This window comes from Tiliqua scincoides, chromosome 3 (assembly GCF_035046505.1).
Source record: "Tiliqua scincoides isolate rTilSci1 chromosome 3, rTilSci1.hap2, whole genome shotgun sequence".
NCBI classification, from domain to species: domain Eukaryota; kingdom Metazoa; phylum Chordata; class Lepidosauria; order Squamata; family Scincidae; genus Tiliqua; species Tiliqua scincoides.
In genome coordinates, this window is record NC_089823.1 from 160,623,433 (window position 1) to 160,651,342 (window position 27,910).

Genomic DNA, 27,910 nt, shown 5'->3' on the forward strand with positions numbered 1-27,910 from the left:
TAGGAAAAAGATAAGGGATCCTGAATTTCTAAAGCAACTCTAATCACAAATACTTGGCAGTCTCTTTATAGGGATACATAGGCAGAATTCTAAACAATACAGTGAGTTTAATTGCAGCTGTCTCAATGGAGCTCCCCCCTGGCCACTTGGCCCTGGTCTCTGACTTTCAAAATATGCTTGGGTGTCACTGAGCATACACCCTACTGCAGGAATGGATGTACTGGCATGGCTGAGTCATGGCTTGAGTCAACAAACTCAAAAGGGTTGAGCTGTCTGGATGCAGTTGCCCCATTGGTCAGATGATCCAAGGGATTGTACAATCAAATGGCCACTATCAGATCAATCTGATCAATCCCAGGTAGGGCTGTGCAGGCAGCAAGATCTGCATCCACACAGCTTTTGCTGTGGCTGCTGCCAGTTGAGGGTGGGGTCCTAAGCATCAGTAACTCTCACTCCATCAGTCAGCCCTGCTGTGGTCAGGGTCCTTCCATCTTGGAACAGAGTGATCAAAGCTCAGGCCTCACAGACCAGAGAGAAACTAAGACAAAGGATGTGCCAAACAGGTGACTCTTATACTGGCTTGAGCTCAGCAGCTAATCAGAAATCAGAACAAGTCGAACTTTCTAGAGACAGACATGCACTCAAGCTACTCACTCATGGTGGATCTCACTCAAGGATCACTCACTGCATCAAGATAGAACATGCTGCATTGTTCAGTCCTGAATCCTGTCTCCCTCAAATTCAGACCTTTCTTTGATTCTCAAAACAGATATTTTCATAGGCAAAACACTATATCCTTTTGAAATTACTGACATGATCTTTTACAGGTTTACAATGTGGCTGTTTATGGTGGTAGCATGCTTGATCCAACAGTCTGCAAATACAGAGGAGTCGATAAGAAAAAGACACCTGAATCCTCAAGGATTTATGAATATTGTAAGTTACTTCTTCAGATGCATTTTGAAATAGTAAATTGTGCTATCATGGCGGAATCTCATGATTTTCATTCAATTTTACAAATGTTTCTCAGGAGTATCTTCAACCCTGCTTAACCCAGGTTATTCCTGGCATGTTATTCAGAAAGTGTTTGACTCAAGTCTTCCTTCCTTCTACATTCTAGAATCTACTTACAGAGCTTGAACATGTGTGTAGAACCATAGAAGGGCACTTATCAATCAATCAACAGTATTTATATACCGCTTTTCAACTAAAGTTCACAAAGCGGTTTACAGAGAAAAATCAAATAACTAAATGGCTCCCTGTCCCAAAAGGGCTCACAATCTAAAAGATGCAAATGAATACCAGCAGACAGCCACTAGAACAGACACTGCTGGGGTGAGGTGGGCCTGTTACTCTCCCCCTACTAAAAAAAGGAGCACCCACTTGAAAAAGTGCCTCTTACCCAATTGGTAGGGGAACTTAGCTGGCTAGGTCATACATTTTGTTTCTCATGACCATCTATTCCTGTGCAGTGGTTCACCATAATGATGAACTAGGCAGTACACCTTTCACTACAATTGGCCATTTTTCCTTTGGTTGTTTATTGTGATCTGGAAAAGACCAGCATCTCCTAACAGAGCAATGGCCATTCTCAGCAATCAGATGGTGATTGTAGTTCAACAAGTGAACATAGCCTCCTTCAGGTGGCTGTAAATGTAAAGTGAGCCTTCGACTTGGCTTTTTCTTTGGAATTGAGGTAAAGATCTTGAGATTTCAAGCTAGGCTCATGGCTAATGGGGGGGACGGACGGGGACCAGACAACTCAGGAGATGTTAGTAAAAGAAATATGTTTACTTACCTCTTCATAGACTACCTGGTCTCTAATGGGCCTCCTTGGACATATGCTAACTCTTTTGCTGGTTAAACGCTGATTCCTGGAGGCAGGTCCAAGCTGGGAAGAAGGTTAGGATCTCAGTTTGTGCAGATACTGCCAAGATTGTCCTCATCCCACACTCGACCACTCTCCAGCCGGCTCCATACCTTGTTCTGCCAATGATCTTCCATTGATTTTTGCCCACCTCCAGTTTTCCAGCAGTGATGGGGGACAGAAGGGGTCCAGCAGGTCACTTTAACCCACCAGCAGCCACCAATTATTTGTCCTGGTGGCATGGCTTTCTCATGTTAAGCCCAGGACTTATGTTGATTTTACCCCTGCTAATTGGTTAAGAGGCACTTTTTCAAGTGGGTGCTCCTTTTTTTAGCAGGGGGAGAGTAACAGGCCCACCTCACCCCAGCACTGTCTGCTGGTATTCATTTGCATTTTTTTAGATTGTGAGCCCTTGTGACAGGGAGCCATTTAGTTATTTGACTTTTCTCTGTAAACCGCTTTGTGAACTTTTAGTTGAAAAGCGGTATATAAATACTGTTAATAATAATAGTTAATAATCAAGAACAGTGGTTCCCAAAGTGCCCCTTAGGAAGAGGGAACCATGTAAGTATTTATTGGGGTGGGGGATTGCAGCAACATGATTGCCAGGATCATGCTGCTGCTAGGGGTGGAGGTTCTTTTTTACTTACCTGCAGCCAGCACTGGAGTCCTTGGAGGTCTGGGAGGGTCTGGGGAGTACTCCACAGGGCTCACCATGGCCCTGTAATTGGGGGAAAAGAAAAAAGGCACTTTTGGTTTTGTGATTAATCCAGAAGTGCCCATTTTTTTTTCTTTTTTCCCCAATTACAGAGGCTTGGGGAACCCTGCAGAGGGCTCCCCAGACCTCCCCTCCAAGATCTTCCAGGAATCCAGAGCTGGCTGAAAGTAAATACAAAAATGAACAAACAAACAACCTTCCTATCCCAGGGAGCAGCACCATCCTGGGGATTGCTGCCTCCCCCCCCCCTCCCTTAAAGGGAAAAGCAACCCACCAGCTTGGGAACCACTGATCAAGAGAACTGTCAGCGTCAGGCCCTGTTTAGACTGCAAGACATTTTATTTATGTTAACTGTGCCCCCCAAAAATCCTATTTTTGTAGAGTAGTGTTTCTCAACCAGTGGTACAGGTACCTCTGGTGGTACTTGTAACATCTGCTGTCCAGCAATAAGACCAGTGATCCAATGCAACAAACAGCGGTAGAAGGCTTGGCTTGCTTGGTACGTAGACCTACAAAGCATGCATTTCCAGTGCTCAGAAAAGCCCTCCCACCAGCCTGAGCCTCTTACTAGTGTTTGTCACACCATATCTGGCCTCCCAACTCAGAAGTAACTGGTGATGATGTCATCATGAGTTACTTTCTGTGGTCCTTCCAATAGGTTGACCATGCGAAGTGGTATGGAAGGGGACAAAGGTTGAGAAACGCTGTTGTAGAGCATTTATGCTCCATTCAGATACCAACTGCAGCTTAGCAGGGAGAACGCATGAGGAAACTTAATAGTGCTAGACAGTTCTGATAGATCACATATTATTTCATGTCACTTATTTCTTAATGAGAACTTTGGGCTAGTCAAGTTACTTAGCAGTACTCCAAGGTACTTTTAGAGTTACCATCATTTTTTTCCTTGCAGAGTGAAATTATTGACTATTGGGGATACCCCAGTGAAGAGTATCAAATCCTGACAGCTGATGGTTATTATCTACAGGCAAACAGAATTCCTTTTGGAGTGCACAGTCCTGGAAAGACAGGTATTTTGTAATGAAATGCAACTGCTTTGTACAACTATTTCAGGGTACTATTCATATGTTCAGCATACAGTTATTTCCCAGTGAGGCAAGAACCAACTGCAAGAGTCACTTCTCTTCAGTCTGCAGGCATGTTGTCTGTGTGTGTGTGTGTGTGTGTGTGTGTGTGCGCGCGCGCGCGCGTGTGTGTGTTTGTTTCAGTTTTGTTCAGTTTTGTCTGAATGAGAGGATGGGGAGGGGAGTGACTGGTTGAAGTATCTTCATACAAAAGAGAATTGTGAAAAAAAAATGCAATCTTATGAACCACTGCCAGTTCTCCTTCTCCCCCTGTGGTTCTGTTAATGGGGCAGCTAGGCATATAATTCATATTCATGCAAATGAAAAACCCAATCAGAATCATCAGAGTAACTGCAGGACAGTTGCTTCCCTCTGTAGGATTTCACACCAGTGCAGCTTGTGAATGACTACCAGGATCACATGAGCATCTCTGAATCTTAGCAGTGTTTGTACTAGCAATTATGTTTGTTTTTCATGGAGTTGTCAATGTTATGAAGTAGACCAAAGTTAGATGATGTTTGTATTGTCTGTTCATCTGCTGGGCCTCCTAGTTCCCCAGGGGCTCCACTGGGTACAGTGGCACCAAAATGGCTACTGCTGCATCCAGCGACACCATGAGCCCTGCAAGGGCTTCTCAAGTCTGCACCTGCTATTTTGCAAGACTCCACCAGTCCAACCCCCTCCCTCCCCCGCTCCTCTCCCCACCTTTCTCTCCTCACACTCCATTCCACCAAATCTCCACCTCCTCCCCACCCCAATGCAGCGCAGGATGCAGCACATTGTATTGGCAGGGGGGATTTAATTAGAATTGTGCTGCCCAATATGTCCAGGTCCAGACTACCCCTCCCTGGTGCCATCTTCTTGCAAAGGCAGAGCGACTAACCTCAGATTCCACAGTTTTCTCTGTGTTTCTTTTCCAGGGCACAGGCCAGCTGTATTACTGGTACATGGTTTCGCGGCTGAGGGTAGGTCCTGGATTGCAAATCTCCCCAACAACAGTCTGGCATTCTTCCTAGCAGATGCTGGCTATGATGTCTGGATTCTTAATTGCAGGGGGACCACATGGTCTAGAAGACACAAGTATCTGTCCGTTGATCAGGAAGAATTCTGGAATTTCAGGTAAGTTCAGAAAGCAATTCACAGTTTAGGAAGATGGGAAACAATTCTTGGTGAAAGGGCATCTTTGCCTTCTATTTTATTTCATTAGTTCAGTAACTGCTGACTCAAATCCTTACACTGAGGTTATGGTAAACATAGAGACTCATTTGGTGTTTACAAAAAACAAACAAAATGGTGAATGTGTTAACACAATAATTGATTGCCTTCCTGTTGTGAATTCTGAGTCATTGTTGTTATTATCAGTACTTACGAGAGAAACCCATTCCTGCATTGTAGCCAGAATTAACAATTCAAAATCCTGGTTGAAAAATCAAATCAGACAATATGACTTTAAATTCATGGAGGTAGTTTCTTGCTTTGGATATTTAACTTTCGAAGTTACCATAGTTTCAGTCCATGAAGACTGGGAAAGAGTCTTAAGGGAGCAAGTGCTCATTGACTGCAGTTCTTCCATTCAGCCAGTGGCGTGCAGTCAGAGTAGGAAGAGCCTCAACTAACCCAGCAAGTAAAGAGGAAAAAGAAAAAGGACCCAAAAAGTTTTTTTTAAAAAGCCTTTTGCCTTTCCAAAGCTGCTCCATTCTGCTCCAGCTCAGTCTGTTTAGTAGTGCTGTTGTTCGGTAGTGCTCAGACCCAGATAAATATGCCTAGGGTTGCACTATAAATCAGTTTTTTCACATAATATATATATTATACTTTTTCTAGATAAAAATCCTTTTTTGATCATGACAACCTTAATTCCTCATAATATTGATAGAAAGGTATTTTAATATCAAACTTCTTTGTAATCAGTCCATCTCTGTTTCTCATGGTTGATATCTTTTTCTGTTTTATCTCAAGTTAGTTCTGCAGTTCATATAACCCTGTAGTGGAAGAAGGGGGGTGAACTTAAAATGTTGTGTTTGCATTGAAAAAGACAAGGCATTTGATACAGATAAAGTGAAAACACCTTTCCTTAGCCCATGGGCAATATATGGTATTTGTGGAGAAAAACAATTCTAATTCTGCAATTCTAACCTCACTTTCCTGGGAGTAAGTTCCATTGAACACAATAGGACTTGCTTCTGAGTAGACCTGCTTAGGATTGTGCCCTAAATCAAGTAGATGGCAGAAGACCCATTTTTTTAAAGGTATAAATGCTTCACACCACAATCCTAAGATTGTATTGAGCTGGCACAAGCCTCCCTGCACTGACTCCGAGTGTCGCAAACATGCTGTAAGGTTTGACCAGGCTTGATCCTCCCTGCGCTGGCCAGCACAGGTAAATGTGTGCCAGGTGGCACGGGGGGTGGGGGCGGGTTTAAATGGGGTTAAAGGGGCATTTTGAGGCTGGTGGAGGGAGGAAAAGGAGTGGATTGGCACAGGAGGGGGTGGGATTGGTAGCTGTGATCTCCAGCAACCTCATAAGCAGGATAGGATGCAGCCATGAGGCCTGGATATGTCAGCATAGCTTAGAATTTGGCTACCCATAAATGCTCTAAGGGCCCCTATCCTATCCAATTTTTCAGCACTGGTGCAGCTGCAATGTAGCCCCACGGTAAGGGAAAAAATGTTCCCATACCTTGAGGAGGCCTCTGTGACTGCCTCCCCACCACAGGATACAGCACACACCCCATTGGCATGGCTGCACCAGCACTGAAAAATTAGGCCCTAAAGCAGTGCTTTCCAAACTTTTTACCACCGAGACCCACTTTTGAAAATGATAATCTATCACAATGCACTAGTCCAAAAAGAAGAGACCTACAAAGAAATATTTGTATTTATTATTAAACAACGTCCTGTACTCCCAATTTGAATTTATATTTAGTATGTGCATTTAGACATTTGCTCAACTCCTCCCTAGAAATGGAGTTCTAGGACTGTTGCCCCAAAACTCTGCAGTCATTCCAGGTACTCAGAAGGCTGAACTGGAGAGCAGGCTGTGTAGTTAGGGACTTCCAGGCCAGACAAAAGGCTGAAACTGGTTTCACACATGATCTATGTGGCATGCCAGTTACTAGAGAAAATCAGATAATGTGACATTTTAATTTGGGGATATGAAGATGACCTCATGCCACAGGTTTGCATTGCATCTAACAATTTTCTTCTGTAAATTGGGCAACAATGCTTGCAGCTTTTTTTAATGTTTTGAAAACTTTTTCTGATTCACCAACTTAGCTTGCAATCCACTTGCAGTGGTTCTTACACATTTAGCACTGGGACCCACTTCTTAGAATGAGAATCTGTCAGGACCCACTAGAATTTATGTCATGACTGGAAGTGAAATCATCAAGCAGGAAAATTTTTAACAATCCTAGGCTGCAATCCTACCCACATTTACCCAGGAGTAAGTCCCATTAACTATCATTGTTAAAAATACAGGTCTATAACATCTCCCTAAATACAGTCACATACCATGGTAGCATCAAGTATAATCTATTAAAAATAAAATATTGGAATGAATGGGGACCCACCTGAAATTGGCTTGCGATTCACCTACTGGGTTCCAACCCACAGTTTGGGAAACACTGCACTGGTGGGTCCCAACCAGTGGGAAACACTGCACTAAAGATAGAGTGCTTGTTTCTGTTCTCTTTCCGCAGGACAATAAACTTACCACCTTGCCTTGTAAGTGGAAACATTATCAAGCCCTGTTCCAAGTATTCTTATACCAGTGCTACTCAAAGTGGTGGTCCCCAAGCCATCAGCTATCAGCTTGCTGCAAATTTCCAGGAAAGAAAGACACATTAGTAATAATAGGGCACAGATATATTAATGGTCCCTGGAACTTCAGGAAGCAAAAATGTTGCCAGTCTCTTGCACATTAAGAAAAAATGGCTGGCCCCCCACATCAGATAGTTTGACAATCACTGCCTTATACTGCCCTATTTGTTTGCATTGCCCTATGTGTGTGTTTTTGGGAAACATCTTAACTCCTTTTTTTAATGTTTGTACTGCAGTTTTCATGAAATGGGGATATATGACGTTCCAGCAACAATAAACTTTATCCTGCAGAAAACAAAGCAGGATGCATTATACTACATGGCCCACTCCCAGGGTTCTGCAGCAGGTAAGTTGAGAGGACTAGAATGAAAAGGACTTTCTTCTTAAGTTCTTTTTGAATTCTCAGTTTCCTGGCCATAGGGCACAACACATCTTAGGAAAATATCAGGTTCATATAACCAGTAGAGTTCCAGGGCACCTCACTATGTTTTGCAGGTGCCTCAACGCACTGTGTAAACAGTCACTCCCCCTCTCCTTTGGTGCCATTCAGGGTGGTGAGAGCAAAGCCCATAATGCAGTGGTATTCAAACTTTTCCAGCCTCTCTTGACCCCCGTGGCTGTTGGCCATGACTCCGGCTGGAAGTGACATCATTAAACAGGAAGTGGCCAGAAATATTAACTATATTAAATATAATATTATATATTATATATTAACTATATTAATATTAATTAGATTAATCATATAATTAGTTAAATGCAGATCTTAAAAATATATTATTAATATACAGCAATATACATGCTCTATAAATGATCTGCTGCTGATCACTGTTGGAGACAGGATGCTGGAGTAGGTAAATTTTGTCTGGTCCAGGAGGACTCATTTTTTTAAACTTTGTAAGCATACCAATAGAATTGTTTTATCAAATGAACTTTGTGAACAACCAGTCTGACCAACATTACACACACACACACCCCTGTGGACCCCAATCCAACTAGTCATTTCTCCCATTCTCCTTGGATAGGATCGAACCCTTTATTAATTTAATGAAATTAAATTTTTCCAGCAGCTGGTGGGGAAAACAAAAATAGACCATGAAAATAGATCAGAGCTAATAAGGGTTTGGTTAGGAAGCTGATTTGTCTCCTATACGAGGAGATGCACAGCTCAAGCCTATGCATGTCTACCCATTAGAGTCAATGGGGCTTACTCCCAGGAAAGTGTGGATAGGATTGGGCTGGCAATCACTTCATCAATGGCTGATAAGTATTCCCTTCAAATAGCAAGATTCATCACTTTAAAAATACAGCCTTTCCTCTTCAGCCAAACAACAAGATAAATAAATCACTTTAAAAACAGTACCCTTTTTCTGCTCCTGGACAAGTAAAGTGTGTGCTTGTCTCTCTCCACCCCCCCCCCCCTTTGCCAACTGCATAGAAACAACTTTAAGACTCCTGCTGACTGGTAAAATAGGAAGCGTTTTATTTTGGGAGGGGGAGGAAAGCGGGAAGGTTTGGAGATCGAAAGGGGGGAGTGGAAGAGGGAGGGGGTTGAAAAGAGAGATTTCACTTTGATGAGAAGCGATCCCAGGCTGGGAACTAGGAACCAACCAGACAAGGATCAGCGAGGGTTAAGGACTGCAAGCTGAGCATGCTTCGTACTTGCCAGATGGGGGTTGGAGTCGAAGAACTTTGGAAACAACATGCAGCTAACACAGAAAGCGGCAGCCTCGGAGTGGAGGGAGAAGAGGGCAGGGTGGCAGCAGCCACTCTCACGGTCACTCTCGAAGGGAGCAGCTGAGCAACTCCCATTTCTTCTGCTTTAAAAAAAAGTGCAGAAGACCTGCAGAAGACAGGCTCATATTCTGCCCAGGAGTGTCGCACCTCCCCTTTGAGTTCCTGGCGCCTCCCTAAAGAGCTGCGCCTCACAGTTTGAATAACACTGCCGTAATGGGAAGACTACTGCATAGAACATGAAACAAGAAAGGAAAGTGCAGGGCTCAGTTACACCCACAGCACCTTAGTCAAGTGTGATCCACCTCCTTCCCTGGCTCTGGAGGAGAACAGGGAAGCCCAGGGTGAAATCACTGGGAGAATCTCTCCCCATGATGAGCATTTAACACTGGAACCAAGAGCCAGGGCTTCAAGCAGAACACAACAGGATGAGGCAGAACAAGTCTTCCCCCACATGTTCTTTTGACACACTTTGAGGAATTTTGACCTTCACACATTGATGATGGTCTGTATTGAGAAGAAAAGATAAGCAGTTATTTTAGGGAAGACACATGAACTTCCTGTTCACAGGAAAGCCCTGTGCGCTTTTATTTATCTTTGTGGTGCTTTGCTTCATCAGATCCTGAGCCCCATGTTGGGCCATGCCGCCCAATATGGGCATCTCAGATTCTGCGCCAGCTCCAGAGCTGACACAGAATCAAGTAACCCCTTTGCATGGCCCCTTACCCAGAGGAAGGGGACAAAGTTCCCTTTCCCTAAGGAGCCACCATGGGCTGCCTGGTTGTGCACAGAATAGCGCTGGGCTAGCACGGGTGGTAGCCCGGCAGTGAGGCTCACAAACGTTTGCAACTGTCGCAGTGGCACAAAGCTGCAGCGCTGAGCCCAGGATTGGGCTCTTAATGGGCTCAATTGTCCAGGGTTTCTCCAACCACCAAGAAATACAGCCCAAGAAATAAAACATACACTTGAATGGACCCCCATTCCCCCACCCCACAAGCACAACTCTGGTTGTGTTTGGTCAACTGGGCCAGAGGCTTTCAGGGGATCAGAGGCTGGCCGCGGGCCGTATAAAGGCTCTCAGCGGGCTGCATCTAGCCCCGGACCGGGTTTGGAGACCCCTGCATTACAGTTAAAAGGTGTTAATACATGCAAACCAATGAAAGTGCACCGCTCCTATGTGAAGTCCTGCAGCAGTGATTTTCAACCTTTTTTGTCTTATGGCACACTGACAAGGTATTAAGAGAGTTAAGGCACACCATTAGTTTTTGGACAATTGACAAGGCACACCATGCTGTTGGTGGGGGCTCCCATCCCCCAATGACCCTACTAATAAATGACCCTCCCCCAAACTCCTGCGACATACCTGCAGACCATTCATGGCACACCGGTGTACCACGGCACAGTGGTTGAAAATGGCTGTCCTACTGGTTGTCCAGTTGCGGTTTCTGAATTTTGTTCTCTTTTACAGGCCTCGTTGCATTTTCAGTCATGCCGCAGCTGGCTCAAAAGGTCAAACTCTTCATCAGCTTTGCTCCTGCCTACACCTTGGTGGATACTAGAGGCTTTTTTGGATGGCTGCTATCACTTCCTAAAATTCTAAAAACAGTCAGTATTTCTCATGTAAATGTTGTCATTGTACAAAATAATCATTCCATTATTTCTTTTCTGACAGTAGTAGTAGACAATTGTTGCTGACATCCAATCTTTTTTCACATCATTTCACCAGTACTATGTCCTGTATGCACAGTTAATGCACCTGATGACATCCCTGAACACACAGCTGTGGCAGGAAACCTTGGCTTTGCCATTCCAGATAAGCAGGCTTTAATCTAAGGCAGAAAAATCCTTGAACAGAACCTTAACAATTCCTTGTGATTTATGCTTATGTTGCAAGGTGTTGCAAGGTTCAAAGCAAGACTCAGTCGTCAAGGGTGATCGTCTGCAAGCTTTTATTTCATTGCCAGCAATAGGCATCTCAAGGGACTCCTGTCCAAAGCATTGAGAGCCTGTGTCAATCTTAACCAGACCCTTTATAACATTTTGGGTCCTTTGTTTGAAGATTTTGAACTTCCCATTGGCTGACCTTTGACAGCTATGATGACATTTGACATCATAGATGGGGCTAACTCTTAATAGGCTGTAGATAGCCTTAGAGACATTTGATTGGTGAGCTTCAAGTTACAGGTTCCAAATAAGGCAAAATTATACATTTAAACATATGGAATACAGAGTTTTCAAGAACCAGTAGAGTGCACTGTAACCTTATTTTATTCAGAACTGGCCTTTTTAGCAAGTCTTTAGACCTATTTCTTGGCATACATCTTCTTTCCTGATTTAGGATGGCCTTGGTTGAGCCATCCGCCTTATCTTCTCCTGTTCTCAGCAAAACACTGTGGGGCTTTCTGCCAACCTTTGTTAAGCAAGGTCCTTTGAACTTGCTTTTACTCTATGCCTTAATTCTATTTGTGACCTGTTACTTTGAGTACATTTAAGGGATCTATAGTGAAATACCTTTCATAAAAAACAAGCCAAACTTTCACTGTATATAGGATTTCTCTTAAGAAATCCATTTCTCATTTACCTTTAAACAAATTACATGTTTTCTATGTCAGCTGCAGCTCAAACAGAGGCTTTCTCAAGAATGTTTTTGCTTATCTCTATTAAATGTATTCTTTTCTAAACTGTCTCTGCAGGTTTTGTATCTCGCTAGCTAAAAAACCCTATTTCAGCCTGCCAACTAAAGCTTTCCTTCCTACAATGTTGCAAATATGTGTGTTTTCCCCGCTTGTAACATCTTTGGCTTAGCGGCATACTGCTGCCAAAAAAGAGTTTTATCTTTGAGATGCAACTTTTCCAAATTCCAAAGTCTGTGAACCTAGCAAAACAGCCTTCTAAGCTGTTTCTCTGTGAGACTGACAATGATTTTTTTTAACCGGAAATGGCTTTCACCATTCCATGTGTTTCTATGATTTAATTAAACATTTTAATAAAATCAGACAGTTAAAACTTACTTCTAATGCTACCATCTCTCTCTCTATATGTTGGTTACTCTTTAAGGATAATAACTATTTAAAGCTTTGAAGAATAACTGACAGACATGCAAACATGGTGATATTTTTGACACTTCTGTGAGACTTCTATGTTCTGAAATAATTCTTCCAGTGTTTTAATATAAGGCTTCTAGCTAAGACAATAACACTGTTCTTTGCCCTAAAAAGCATGAAAGAATAATAATTTAAACTGTAAATGCTAAGATGGGTATTCTTCTGCCAAATAATGCCCATCTGCTCATTGTTATCTGTTTTAGTTTGCCATTCAAACAGAGAGCCTCAAAGGCAGGAGTATCCTCCTATCTGCTCCCACCTCCCCCTTACTTTCAAAGGGAATAAGCCTATTTTAAAATATGTGTTGTTCCTCTAAAGTTTTTATCTCTTGTTATGCTGCCAGGAGCAACCTTGACGTTCTGCCAATTCTAAGCAGAGCTGCCAATTCAGCAGAGCAGCCTGTTTTCAATTTCCAAGCTTTTTCCCTGAAAGATAATGGGGTGGCTTTTAAGCTTTGTAAGCATTTGCCCTATTAAGCATTTGCCCTAATGGCATATTACCCTTCATTCTGTATTACCCTATATCAGTTAGACTGGTTTCTAAAGATTCTGCATGTTTAATTCCCAGGCTATATGGGGAAATAAAGAATTCCGTTTACTCACTAATCACATTAAAGACATGAATGTCAACCTGTGCAGCTATCCAGGCTTAGACCGATGTTGTCTCCAAGTCATCTTTACCATAACAGGATTGAATGAGAACAACTTAAATGTGGTAGGTGGACTTATTTATGCATATTGCTTAACAACCAGAAACATTGCTGTTACCAGTGGTGCTTCTTAAAGATGAATAAAAATTGCACACAGGGGAAAATTAACTTGTGTGCAGGGATCTTGGGGACAGGATCAGGGATGGAAAGTGCAACACAACATGAAAGTGGGGAAGTTACAAAACACTACCTAGCTAAGTTTTCCCACTCATTCAATGCTAGCTCATCTGATTGCACTTATTGCTAACCTCTCACTCGTGGCTGGATTCTTCCTTGATCTGGAATCCTTGGTAGATAGAGATTTGTTTAATGGAGGCCTGATGCTGATCTCAGGCTTCCCCTAAGACAGGTCAGCAATAGAATGAATTTGCACATACACAAGCACACTCTCTTATGCACAGAAAGGAGGAAAGTCACAAGCCGTAAGGTGTCATCAATTTGATTGCACATGAGATAGATGAGGAAAGATACAGTGGAATTGTAGATCTATAATGAGGCTCAGCCAGTGACCAAGGTTGCCATTCTATACCTGCTGAGTTTGAGTGTGATGCTTTGGAAGAGTCATAGGGCAAGGCAGCCAAGACCAGGTGAACCTTTTGAGTCAAGTGCAGTGATAAAGACAGGAAGAAAGCTAAGAATCAAGTCTCAAACACTTAGGCAGAAGCATTAATCCAAGGAGCAAAATAAGTGAGGAAAGACTGTAGATACTTGCCTATAAGTCAATCTCACAGAAAAGTTGAGGGCTGGTTTTGAACCAAAAATCATGGAGTGTTCAAGGATCCTTGGATAAGTCGGGGGTTAAACTTATGGAGGTATCCGACTATCATTTTGCCTTATTTTACCTGAGGTCAGATCCTGAAAAATAACCTACCTGTAATTGTTACCTAAGAACAGTTCAGTCTCTAATTTATTAAAAATATAGTAAAAGATTATAAGATACACTTTTATTCTTTAACTTTTTAAATTCTGTTCTTCACAACCTTTTTATAAACAATATCAGAGTAAGTGCACTGTGAACAACTTACCAGTAGAACAGTGGTTCCCAGCCTGGGGTGGATGTACCCCCAGGGGCATTTGACAGGACTTTAAGGAGCACTTGAAAAAGAAATGAGTAATGGCAGAAAAAGGCAAGTAGTGCTCCAGAACGCCTTGCAGGGCCAGCAAGGCAGGAAGGGAGGTAGCTAGTTGGCTGTGAAAGCCGCACCAATAGGTAGTTTTTGGTCATGTATGAATCAGGGCGCAATCCTATCCTGTGCTGGAACAGGCAAGTCAAGAGGCTTGGGCTGTATCCAGTGCAGGATAGGTGCCCAAAGTGGCTCATCCAGAAGTAAGGGGAAACTTTTCCTCTTACCTCCGGATAAGCCAACCTTGTACCTATGGGTCTCTTTGGACTTGCGCCACTTCCTGAGGTGGCACAAGTCCAAGGAGAGCAGAGCGGCTTGAAGCCACTCATAATTCCCTGGGAATGGGGGTTGGGATCCAGCATAACTGCTGGATCCCAGCCCTTGCTTCCCCCCGCCTGCCCCGGGGCCACCCGCCCTCCCCCTGTAACGCCTCCCTCCTGCCTCCACCCTGCCTCCTCACCAGCCGATCTCCCCACCCGCCCTCCCCCCGTAATGCTCCCTCCTGCCTTCTCCTCATCCACCCCAGAGTTCCAGGCCTGGGACTTTGTTTCAAATGGAATCAAGGATTACATCTGGTGTTTTAAAAAAAGACCTCTACCAACATTTGCAAAATGGAATGAGCCTGCATCAGGGTCTGTTCAAGGGAATGAGGCTTGCTTGATTTCAGTGGAAGCCTTGCTTTTTTTCTCAGGAGGAGAATAAAATGTTAACTTTGGCTGGAGCTTGCCAGGGAGGTTACCATTGAGCCCTCTAATTATCTCTGTATTGCTTCTCTGGTGTGGTGACTTGCTTGAAAAGCCTTGACCCCTGAGTGACCTCGCAGATAAGGCAAGATGATGATCTAGGCTTGATTTATTGGCAGAAATTTCTCACCTTATAGATGAGTATCTACAGTATCTTTTTTAGAGTGGACATTCTTGACATCTCCCTTTTATTTATTTTTTCTCTCAGAGTCATGCAGATGTGTATGCTGGAATCTTTCCTGATTTTAGTTCTGTGAAGGCATTAATACATGGGACCCAGGTAGGATTTTCTGAATATATTCTCAACAGTTAAAATCCAAAAGTCAGTACAGTTCCAGGACACCCCCTATCCCCACAGATGCCAAAATCCTTGGATTGTCACCTCCATTTAAAAAACCAGAAAAATAGTATTCCTTACGTTTGGCTCACTGCCCCGTGTGCAGAACTCTGCAAACTATGCTTGCTGCAGCACCACAAGGTAGTTTCTGACACTCCTAGAAGCCACATACTGGTCATACTGAGGTCTGCAACACCCTCCCTTGACCTTGGCACATTCCAGAATGCATCAAGGAATCATTTACCCATGTACCCCCCAAAGAGCACATGAGATGATGTAGGAGCCATCTGCCTCCTACAGACCCTAAATGGGCATCATTACCTGGCTCAAGACATCAACCAGTCTTGAACTGGGTTTATCCTATCACTGCCAGCCCCAAAAGGTCGAGGCAGCTGGTGTGCACAAACCTGTACATGCAAAGCCATGAGTTGGCCCTTGTCAAGAACGAGCCAAGGTAGCAGCTGGCCAGCCTCTTAACCCGTACAAGCGTTGTAAGGGCAGTCCTGGCTTACCCCTTGACCTTGCTTACCTCAGGACGTATGCCAAGTCCGTTCCTGACTGCCCTGCCAACATGTCACTTGCCACACAAGGGGGGTAGCACTTGACTCCTATGCCCTACTGAACACCCAACTGGCTTCAGAGACCCTGCTGCAGGTCAGACAGAAAAATGTCAGCTCCTGCCTGCAACAGATGAATGCTGTCTGAACAAAACAAGACCAGGAATGGAACAATGCCAGGGTAGGGGATTCAGATTCCCCCCCCCCCACTGCAGAACACCACCCACCTCAGGAATGCGCAGGTTTGTGCCATGAAACATAAACCAAATGGGGGTTAACAGCTTTACACCAGACCCTGTGGGTATGCATAGATTATATGATAACAATCCATGGTAACCAACTGCAAATTAGGGCTGAGTCCCTAGAGACATGAAGCCTCAAGGACATCAAAGCCCTCTGGCATAGGTCATTTTCACCCAGATGGGTGAGGATTACCTGAGGGGGCGGAGTGGTGCCCATAAATTTCCACAAATGAGGGACAGGAAATGACCAACAGTGACCTGAAACAAGAAGGAATAGTAACTGCCGTATTCAATTACAAACTTAACTGGGGAGGCAACAAGCCGCACCCTAACTCACCCACAGGCAAGACAAACAACACTGCAAACCAGGGACAAAGGGTCCCCAACAAGGCAGAAGTCCAAGAACAAAGGCCAGCAACCTGCAGGCCAAAAACGGCACCCAGCACACAAACACCACAACAATCAGAGCACGGCAATCATCACATTAGGCACCTGCACCCACAGCAGGCCTCTGGGCCTAAAACTTCTGTATGTAATACTTATACGCTGCCAACCTCCATTGCCCAATCTGCTGAGTAGCTGCTGGAGACAAACCCAGTGCTGCTGTCAGTGAGGCTGCACCAATCTGAAAAGAATGAAGACCAAAATCCCTAGGGGAAAGACGCAGGGACATCAAAGTGCGGTTAAATAGCGCCCAAAATTGAAATAGTGTCAATGAAAGGCCACCCTTGTGGCAGAATAAGGGGCCTAACACCCGAGGTCTATTTAAAATATAGACCAAAGACAGGACGGGCATAATGCCAGCCCCACAACCCAGCCAAAGTGAATCTTCTGCCCCCTCACACACTGATCAGTCTTGGATTTGTGGAGCATAAAAACTGCTACATCAGAAAACAAGTTCACATCTCCAAATGGAAAAGACCTACTTGAGGCATCAGCCTGGGAAGCATAAAAGAGCTGCCCCAGCTGAAAGGTGCCAAAGAACATGACAAACCCTAAACAGCCTGACCTCAAATAAGGAGGCACATAGAGAATTAAAGGCAATACACATCCTGTAGAGGGCAGCAGGAGAAATGAACCAATTAGAATATCCTCCAAAAGAATATTCTTTTAAATTTAAAATTACTCAGGAATTTGAGCCACATGCACAAATCATCGTGCACGGAAACCAAGATCCAACCCTGCAGTGCGGGAGGGACTGGCCACTCAATGCACCACAAAGATGACATAAGAAGGTGCATCCAGGGGCTATGACCCTGCAGGCGAAATTAAGGTGCCCAATAAGCACCTGAAATTCATGAAGAGTCAATTTAGGTGGTTCAGTATACTTTAGCAGGCTGTTTCCATGTCAAGTCCTATGCCCAGAAAGGTAAGGTGGGGAGCAGGAGCCTCCGTCTTTGTGTGTGCTAGTGAAACTCCTGCTCTACAAACACAGCAGTGAAAACTCAAAGGAGAAAATAACATTCCTGGGACCCAACCCTGCCCATAAAAAGAAAATCATCTAAGTAATGAGCAATGGTGGATAAACCCGACCTGCCCAATCTGTCCAATTGGACTGCCAAATCCAGAAAGGTGCTGAATGTTTCAAAAGTGAAACATAAAATGGAGCATCCCAATGAAAAGGCCTTGTCAAAATAATAGGAGCCCTCAAATGGAAAACCCAGCAAACAAAAGTCTTCAGGATGCACAGGCAGAAGCCTGTAAGCAGATTCAGTATTGGCCAACAGAGCTCTATACCCATGCAAGATGGCTACGGCCTCATCTAAGGAGGTATAACAAGATGGCTATGGCTTCATCTGAGGAGGACTAACCAAACACAAATGTGCTGGGATGCCATCATTTACTGAGGAATTCCTGGGGTAAGACAAGTAGTGAATCAAACGATATTCACCAGATGTCTTCTTTGGAATGACCCCCAGCAGGCAGATGCGAAGGTTGGGAAGAGGGAGCGCAGAGAAAGGTCCTGCAAACCTTCCAGCCCCAATCTCTTTAGCCAATTTACGCTGCACTACTTCCCCACAACTGAGCGAAGATTGTTTGCCCAGGATGGGCCAGAGGAGCCACAGAGAAAATCCTCAAGCCAAACTGAAATCCTTCTGCAATGTATTTTGCTGCCTCTACATTGGGGTAGCATTTTAGAAGCTCCTATAAAGAAGGGAGCTTAATTGGGGTGCGTGCCCTTACCTTGAGAGGAGGGGGGAGGGCTCCTCCCCCTTTTTCCAGCTCTAAATTGACCCTTGGTACCCATCCTCACTCCTGCCATTCAGGGGTAGGCTGAAATAGCGTGGCGTCTGGACAAAGGGCACAGAAGTGCAAATAGCCACAGGCTTGCCTGCTGCGTTTACTTCCAAAATTTAACTCCTAACAGATGCAGTGGGCTTGAACCCACAAAGTCGCACCTGCTCCCCAATGCCCATGGGCCATGGAATTATGAGGAATAATATGCCTGCTGTCAACCCAGTTGACAATAACTGCCATGGAAAGAGCCACAATTTGATTCCATAATTCCCATTGGGGAATTCTCCAATCTAATGTGGAGTCATGTGGTTCCCTAAGACAAAAATGGTCATTCTAGGCCACCCTCACAGGGGCCGCAGAATCCTGGGATGCCCTATGAATAAGGTCCAATAATTTTACCAGGGCCACTGCTTTTGTGGGTTGCAATTATATGACAACCATCATGTAAATACGATACCCACACAACCAATTTGACCTGTTTTATCTACCCTCCTCTTACAGAGTCACCTGGTCCTTAACAGGCTTGCCCACATTAGGAATAGGCTCTGGCTCCATTTGTAGAAAGCTGAACATGTCCACATATTCCTCTTTCCAGATTTTCTCTTTGACTAAAAGGGCTAAATGGCCTCCTAAAAGAAGAGCTATGTCCCCATAGAACCTGCATGGTCTCTCACCAGAGCTATCCAGCACAGAAAAAGGCCTCACATAGGGGCTGTACCCCAAACTGGGTAACAACCCATAAAGGTGGCTTGACCCAAAGGAGGCCCCCAATAGACCAAGCTGTGAAGGCCTGCTCACCAAGCTGTTGCCCCAAGCCCAGACCCAAAAAAGATTGTGGAAGGTTCTATCCAACTTCTTCAGTGGGAGAAGCATTCAGTATTGGGGCGAGGACACCTACCCCCTGATTGGGAAAGGCACTCTGTATTGGGGTAGGCCCCCCCATCCCAGGTCATCCCAGGTCAACAAATCAACCCACAAAGAGAGGAAAACCTTGAGATTCGAAGACCCCAGATTCCCCCCACACCTGAGCCAAATCCAGTGGAGTCAAGCCAGGCACTTTCGAATCCAGAATAGAAGGGATGCCACAGGAGGGGGGCTAACCTCTTCCAGAGCCACCAGCCTGAAAGTAAAAGAAGGAGCAGCCTTAGATGACTTAACCATCTTAATTGCCTTTCCCTTTGTGGCCTGACCTCTGCACAGCCTCGGGAGACCCCAAATCTTCACTGCCATCCCCTCAACCAGCCAGTCTAGCAGCCTCCTCCAATCCTCACCCTCATCTGAGGAGAAAAATGATAAACCGGGGGGGGGGGGTGTTGGTTAGATGCTTTCCCTCCTGACTTGCTCTGAGCTTTCCCTCCAGACTTGTCAGGTCTCTTAGGCATGGTGCTTCTAAGGTTCCCCCTTCTACTAATTTATTTTATATCTCCTTTTCTGTAATGGACTCAGCGAACTCACCAAGGCTGAGAGAAAATGACTGTCCTTAAAACAAGAAGGGGGAGTAGAGGCCCCCAACAAATAACCCCACAACAACGGATGAGTACTAGCTAAGATTCCAAAATGGCATGCAATGCAGCCCCTCAAAATGGTGGCTCCACCCTGCACTCAAAATGGTGCCCAAAGGCAAGATGAAAGAGAGGGGGGACCAAGATGACCCGTGAGGTAACTGTGCTGCCTGAACCATCCCCAGAATGCTACTTTCCTGGCTTGCTGTAAAGGATATTCCACAGATTGCAAGCCCCTCAGAAGATTGTGCTGTTCCATGTGCAGCGCTCTGCTTTTTCTGACACTGGCTTGCAATGACCCCCACCGCAGCAGGCGAGGACAAACTTACACCACCCGTGAAGAAGCCCAGAGGGTCCCATGATGGAGCAGGGAAGAACATAACTTTCCTGCTCAAACCATGTGCCGGACTGAGGTTGGTTGGGTAATTTGCCTGCCCAAACCCTGGCATGCCCCACCTCCACATGACATGGAGGCCAATGGGCTGCTTAGGATTTCCTGCCTCTGCCCCCAAGTGTGAGGAGCTGGGCAAAAGGCATCAGGACTCACTCAGGAGTGCCAACAAAGCGAGTCACGGCCTCAGCATGACCCAGAGTCATCAAAGAGGGTCATGGGCTCTGGCATGACCGGAAGTGGCTTCTGGAAGCACTAGATGCATTTTAGAAGCATTTTCCAAACACACAGGACCAAGGGAAGGGGGCTATGGGTCTTGGCATAACCCAGAAGAGGCTTGCGGCTTTGCAGCCATTTGCAAATGGTCAAATCCACAAATGTCGAGACAACAGATAAGGAGAGCCCACTGTATCTGACTGAATGTTCAGTTTCTGCTGTATGTGTCAATAACTCATTTGGCTGACAAGATTGTTTTAAACTGTTCCAATTAGTTTCAAAACTCAAATATCTCAGTTGTCATCTTTACTAATTTTTAAATGTTTTTGTGAGAGCTCTGTTATTCCAAACAGATGGATAACACATTTTATAGTAGAAAATCTTCATTCTACAAATTTCTGAATTTTGAATGGCCACCAACTACTCTTCCTGTATATGTGAATCCTTCCTGCATCTCCTGAACCATTATAGAGCTCTTCATCTAGAAGAAGCATTACTTTGATGCAAGCTGGGAGGAGACATGACAGGAGCACACCAGCTCTTTACTCCGCAGGCTGCATCAACTCAGGAGGGGCTCGTGATCAGGGACAGCCAGGCACACTGCAGGGGACTTGGCATGGCAACAGTGTGGTGAGCTTAGGACCAGCCAGAGGGGGCAATGGAAGAGATCAGGAATAGTCAAGAGGACTCCCTCAGTGCTTGTGAAACGTGAAGGATTGTGTTCAGAGTTTGACAACTCAAATATAAAATTTCTCAAACTGTACTAATAACAACAAAACCATCTGTAACGTCCTGTCTCTGTTTCAACTGAAAATGTCCACAGCTTACATAGATTTGAATGATGAGATGAACTGTACCCTTTTTTTTTTTTTACCTTCAGCGCTATCTAGGAGAGTAAGGTCCTTGGGTCCAGGGCACTCTGGGTTCTGCGAGAGGAGGAGCCAGAGACTACCAACAAAGGACTTTGTTCTTTGGCCACTCCACTCTTCTCAGTCCCCAGGCAGTGCTGAAAGAAAAGCATCACAAATAGCTTCTGATTTACCTTGCCAGTTGACCGAGAACATGCAAGGAGGATGGTTCATCTGTTCCTCTCTCAGCACCCAAGAGACACTGGGAAAAAAGCATCCAAACCACTCCAATGGCAGCAATGTGCATGTGTGTGGAAGCACATGTGTGTCAGGGAGCACCATGCAAGGGGGGAGGGGGACCACAGGCTTTGTTTGAGGATCTCCCCAAACCAGGTGCTAAAACGGAAAACAGGATTAATGTGTTCTAAACACTCCATTCAGTTCAAACTGTAGCCACTGCATTTATATGTACTTGTGTGTGTGTGTGTGTGTGTGTGTGTGTGTGTGTGTGTGTGTGTGTGTATGTATGTCACTGTGAGCTATGCATGTATGCTCATGAATTCACTGTGTTCAATGGGACTTACTTTCAGATACGTATTTATAGGACTGCAACATATGTTAACCATTTTTGAAATGACCTTTTAGAGACTCCAATATTTTTGCAAAGCTCTCACACATTTTATACAAGGGATTCTGATATTCAGTTTTCTAGATACAGGTTCAACCTTGTTATAAACAGATATTTTATACACGGATTTGACTCAACATGAATGGCCAGTGCAAATGAGAAGGAATATGCTGATCCCTGGAGAAGAGGAAAAATGCATCCCTTTAAAATCACAGTTTTTAAAAACTGCTGTTTTACTGTTGCAGAGACACAGTCATGCAAGCAACCATTCCATTCTTCAGCTGAGCCAGGCAAAGGCAAGGGGTCCTTTGCATTTCTAATTGCTGATTGCCTCTCTGCAACAGTAAGAAAAGCTGTTTTTAAACCACAATTGTAAAGGGATGCACTTTTTAATTTTTTAAAAATTGCTTTTATTTAACATATTTTATGGTATCAACAGGAAGTCCCAGAATCAAACCCCTGTGAATGTCAAGTCCTGACCGTATTAGGAACAATGGAGGGGCAAGAAACCTGGAAGTTGGTATTTAAATCTATTTTTCCACTGTTTTTTTATCCACTGATTTTTTTTAGCCACTAGGAGGTTCTGGAAAGGAACCCCAGCAGATAACAAGACAGGACCTGTACTTAATTTGGATATGACCAGCATAACTTCAAAGTTACTATTTTGACAATTCAGCTGATTTTAATCTGGGTATTTCCTGTTCCTATTTCTAGATATTCAGATCAAATCAATTCAAGTATTTTGACTATGGATCCAAGAACAAGGAATTTTATAACATGGTAAGGAAAAAGAGGCAATATTTTGGAAGTATTTGGTCAGGTTTTTAAGAGAACTCAGTCAAATATGGACAGTGAGGAAGTCTGGTCAAGTTGGGCAGTGGATGAGGGCCTTTGCTGTCCCACTGACAATCCCCACGGCACACTTATGTGCCATTCCAAAGACAGCTTCCATCCACCTCAATTCTTTTCAAACAGGGGATCTTAGACTTTAAAACAAACCAGCACATGGCAGAAAATCCCCATTCCTTAAGAACATAAGAACAGCCCCACTGGATCAGGCCATAGGCCCATCTAGTCCAGCTTCCTGTATCTCACAGCGGCCCACCAAATGCCCCAGGGAGCACACCAGATAACAAGAGACCTCATCCTGGTGCCCTCCCCTACATCTGGCATTCTGACTTAACCCATTCCTAAAATCAGGAGGTTGCGCATACTCATCATGGCTTGTACCCCATAATGGATTTTTCCTCCAGAAACTCGTCCAATCCCCTTTTAAAGGCGTCTAGGCTAGACTCCAGCACCACATCCTGTGGCAAGGAGTTCCACAGACCGACCACGTGCTGAGTAAAGAAATATTTTCTTTTGTCTGTCCTAACCCGCCCAACACTCAATTTGAGTGGATGTCCCCTGGTTCTGGTATTATGTGAGAGTGTAAAGAGCATCTCCCTATCCACTCTGTCCAACCCCTGCATAATTTTGTATGTCTCAATCATGTCCCCCCTCAAGTGTCTCTTTTCTAGGCTGAAGAGGCCCAAACGCCGTAGCCTTTCCTCATAAGGAAGGTGCCCCAGCCCCGTAATCATCTTAGTTGCTCTCTTTTGCACCTTTTCCATTTCCACTATGTCTTTTTTGAGATGCGGTGACCAGAACTGGACACAATACTCCAGGTGTGGCCTTACCATAGATTTGTACAACGGCATTATAATACTAGCCATTTTGTTCTCAATACCCTTCCTAATGATCCCAAGCATAGAATTGGCCTTCTTCACTGCCGCCGCACATTGGGTCGACACTTTCATCGACCTGTCCACCACCACCCCAAGATCTCTCTCCTGATCTGTCACAGACAGCTCAGAACCCATCAGCCTATATCTAAAGTTTTGATTTTTTGCCCCAGTGTGCATGACTTTACACTTACTGACATTGAAGCGCACCTGCCATTTTGCTGCCCATTCTGCCAGTCTGGAGAGATCCTTCTGGAGCTCCTCACAATCACTTCTGGTCTTTACCACTTGGAAAAGTTTGGTGTCGTCTGCAAACTTAGCCACTTCACTGCTCAACCCTGTCTCCAGATCATTTATGAAGAGGTTGAAAAGCACCGGTCCCAGGACAGATCCTTGGGGCACACCGCTTTTCACCTCTCTCCATTGTGAAAATAAGAAGAGACTGAGAGAGATTACGTCACTCAAAAGAGCACAGTTTTCTTATTAAACAATACATACAGAACTAACGCATACAAAGAAATCCTGTCTTATGGTAGTGGTTACTTGTAATGCAGAGTGGAGCATCTGAAGAAGTCAGGAAAAAAGGGTCACTTCAAGGGAAAGGATTTTGAGGAGCCCCTGCTCTTTCACCTTTACTGCTAACTGCTAGAGACAGGGAGAAAGGAAAAGGGGGAAGAGTGCAAAGAGGGAAAATAAAGGGTTTGTTCATGAACTTAGTCTGTGGCTAAGAAAGGCTATATCTTGGTATCCCGTTTGAGTGTACAAGTCCTGGTTGAAACAGACAGGCTGGCATCCAGATATGCTGGCATATAAAGTGGGTGCTTGTGTTACTTGGCAGTAACATCTATACTGATATTTTATTTAATTTATTTTATTTATTTATTTATTTATTTATTTTTAAATAATTTTTTATTGGAGAAATAAAATTTTTTTTTATGTGCTTCCCCCCTAAAGATGAACTTACTTCTGAGTAGACATGCATAGGATTGGGCTGTCAATCTCCACATCCCCTTCCCCCTAGCTACTTTGTCTACACAAGGGGAAAAATACTGTACAGGTGCACTTGTAGCGTGTAGTATGTAATGTGGCACTACTTCAAGGAGAGGAAGCAGTGAATGGATTCCAAAAAATGGCTTACATGAGTTCCATGTAGTAAAATTACTCTAAGCAACTGTGGGAGTAAGAACAAAAAAGGAATTCTTACACGAGAGAGATCCTTAGGTGCACATAGAAGCAGCTACGTTTGCAAACAAGCAATTAAATATGGTTTAATTCAGGTATCAGAATACTCTGTGTCTTTGGGAAGGTGCTTGGCATGCAATTGTATGTTCTCTGCTGCTCTGAGCAGCTGCTGTGCATTGCTGGAGAGGAGCTGCAGGCTGGCGGAGGGCATGCTTGTGGGGAAAGGATGAGGAGGATCTCTGGCAAGGCTGGACAGCACATTGTACACACGTAGAATCCCTTTTCACCTGCCCTTAGCATGTGAAAACGGGTGCAGATATATATCTCTGCCAGGATTAAGAGCCCAATCCTAGGTATGTCTACTCTGAAGTAAGTCTTGTTCTAGTCAATGGAGCTTACTCCCAGGAAAGTGCCTAGGATTGCAGCCTAAGACCCCAATCCTGTGCCTGTCTCCTCAGAAGTCAGTCCCATTAGAGTCAATAGGGCTTCCTCCCAGGAAAGTGTGGAGAGGACTGCAGCCTCAGAGCCAAAGCCTATGGCTATCTCCTCAGAAGTCAGTCCCATTAGAGGCAGTGGGGCTTCCTTCCTCCCAGGAAAGTGTGAAAAGAACTGCAGCCTCAGAGCCAAAGCCTATGGCTGTCTACTCAGTCCCACTAGAGGCAGTGGGGCTCATTCCCAGGAAGGTGTGGAGAGGACTGTAGGCTCAGAGCCCTTCCTCTGCCTCAGGCTGCAAGGCTATGACACTTTCCTGGGAGTAAGCCCCATTGAATACAATGGAACTTACTTCTGAGTAGACATGCATAGGCTTGTGCTCTCAGGCTGCAAGGCTATGCACCCTTTCCCAGGAGCAAGCCCCATTGAGCACAATGAGACTTACTTCTGAGTAGACACGCCTAGGTTCCTGCTGCAGATTGGCACGGGGACTGCACCAGCCAGCTTCCTTCCCCTCCTCTTCCGCCAAGCCAGTACCTGGGCGTTCTGTGGGTGCCACAGCCTGTCATCCTGGCTGTCTGTCTGTCTGTCTGTCTGTCTGTCTGTCCTTCTTCTTGGCGTCGGCGCGTGTCCCCCCTCCACCAGCTTGGAAGCTGCGCGGGGAAACAGACCGCAGGGAGAGGGGAGGCGGGCTGGACTCAGGCAAGAGCTTGGGGATGGGGGCAGGAGGGGGTCGTTGTGCGGTCAGGCAGGGGCCAGGCACCCACCCACCCTGCACCCCTCAGAACCCACCCAGCAAATGCCTCTGTTTTGCTCCCCCCCGGAATGCCTCCAAAGGGGAGGGGCCCCTGCAGAAAGGTGCCAGAACTCCACCCCCCCCACGTTCCATTAGAAAAAAAGCCCTGGTTCTAGCAATTGTGGAAGAAAGGTATCCCATTGCTTGCCATGGGAGCCCCACCAGAAAGTTCATAATCTTAAAATTTTAAGAGGCAAAAGGAAGACACCAGCAAGGAACCTCTGCAAAAGATGCTACACAGAGATAAATAAGGACAGTTGCCCCCCACCCTCACTAAATATAAAAGAACTAATGCTTAAAATTTGCCCTTTGCCCAGTTAGTAAGAGTACTGTCTTCTCCTTGAAACTGTTATATGACAGAAAACTCTGCTTGCAGATTTCTCATAACTAAAATAGAATTACAGTCCTTATTATCTGCTAGGGCTAGGTTCCTGGAAAACCTAGTGGATATCTAATCAGCGTATAATTAATCATTGAGTCTATGGAGAAAATGGGGTTACGTTCCAGGAACTGGTGTACAAATGCAGGGGCCGTGGAGGCCCCCGCCCCCAGGTGACAAAAGGCTGCCCCTTGTCCCTCAATAGGGTGGTGGCATGGTGGGGACCCCTGCTGCAGCCGCCCATGGGTTCCGATCTGCAATGCTACTGCTGCACTGCACTCCCAGTTGGTGGCAGCTCTACCTGCCCTCTTCCTGCTCCTCTTCCTGGCTGAGCCTCCCACAACAGGAAGGGACTGGAGGAGACAGGTGAAGCCAGCCCAGAGGGTTAGGTGCAACAAGCCCCAAAGGACCCTGCATGGCCTCGCCACGCGTCTCCCCCCCCCCTCTCTCTCTCTCTCTCTCTCTCTCTCTGAATTTCTCCCATCTCTAGAAACTCAGGATTATTTGGGTTATTGATTAAGTATCAAAAAGTTTTCCATCAAATGAAAGGCATAACTTCCTACTTGCTATTTAAATATTAAATAAACTTGCTATTTAAATATTAAATAAACTAAACAATCAAAGCAAAGAGCAGGCTTAAGGATCAGGATATATTTTAGGACTGCAAAATGAAAAGAAAAAAAATGATGATGGCCAGTGATGGCAGGTGTATGGCTGGGTTCAAAAAAGAGATAGTTATGTGTTTTAGTGCACAATAGTCCAATAGGAGATCTACTTTTAAAGCACTCTCTCTCTGTCTCCCCCCCCCCCGGTTTTTTCTCTTCCTCTCCTTTTTGTACAATTTAAAATAATTTGATTATTTCTGTGGAAAATATTTTTCTCCTTTCCCTTTTTTCTTGTGATCGCTCAGATCTTTGTTCCTTGTTCACTGACTTTGGAAGAAGACTCCTTAAATATACAGAAAAGAAGATGCTAAAAGATTTGTAATTTAGAGAAATTGCTGCTATTTATAGATGGATGGGGGCGATTGTACACTTAGCTACAGCCAGCACCAGCATCCCGAGTGGTCCAAAGAGCCTGAGGACCCCTCCACAGGACTCCACAAGCCTCAAAATGTCTGAAAATAGTTTTTTTTTAAAAGTCCACTTTCGATTTTCATTTCAGAACCGGAAGTGGGTGATAATTATTATTATTATTATTTACTATTTTCAGACATTTGGAGGCTTTGGGAGCCCTGTAGAGTAAGAACGATATGGAATTGATCAGTGAAATATGTTTTCATATTTCTGATTTGTTTTTGTCAACAGACCACACCTCCATTTTATAAAATAGAAGACATGAATGTGCCAACAGCTGTGTGGTATGGTGGAAATGACATTCTAACACCCAAAAAGGATATTGAACTGTTGCTCCCTCGCATCCCTCATTTAGTTTTTCAAAAGTATGTTCCCTATTGGGAACATTTAGAATGTATCTGGGGTCTTGATGCTCCAGAGCTAATATATCCTGATATGCTTTTTCTGATGCAGCAGTATAAATAA

The 27,910-nt window shown here is 44.7% G+C and overlaps 1 protein-coding gene across 1 annotated transcript; it reads left to right on the top strand.

The window, feature by feature from the left end:
* Window positions 1-813: 813 nt before the first annotated feature.
* Window positions 814-27,910, top strand: LOC136644450 (lipase member M-like). The gene is made up of 9 exons (XM_066620347.1): window positions 814-936; window positions 3,496-3,613; window positions 4,588-4,786; window positions 7,723-7,832; window positions 10,686-10,822; window positions 12,889-13,035; window positions 15,106-15,177; window positions 22,571-22,636; window positions 27,677-27,910. The coding sequence occupies exons 1-9, from the start codon at window positions 814-816 to the stop codon at window positions 27,908-27,910; spliced, it is 1,206 nt and encodes a 401-aa protein (XP_066476444.1).

Coding starts and splice junctions, on each gene's coding strand:
- LOC136644450 (XM_066620347.1), top strand. CDS start 814: ATGATCTTTTACAGGTTTACAATGTGGCTGTTTATGGTGGTAGCATGC. Junction 4,787..7,722: donor GAAGAATTCTGGAATTTCAG/GTAAGTTCAGAA, acceptor TTTGTACTGCAG/TTTTCATGAAATGGGGATAT. Junction 22,637..27,676: donor ACAAGGAATTTTATAACATG/GTAAGGAAAAAG, acceptor TTTTGTCAACAG/ACCACACCTCCATTTTATAA.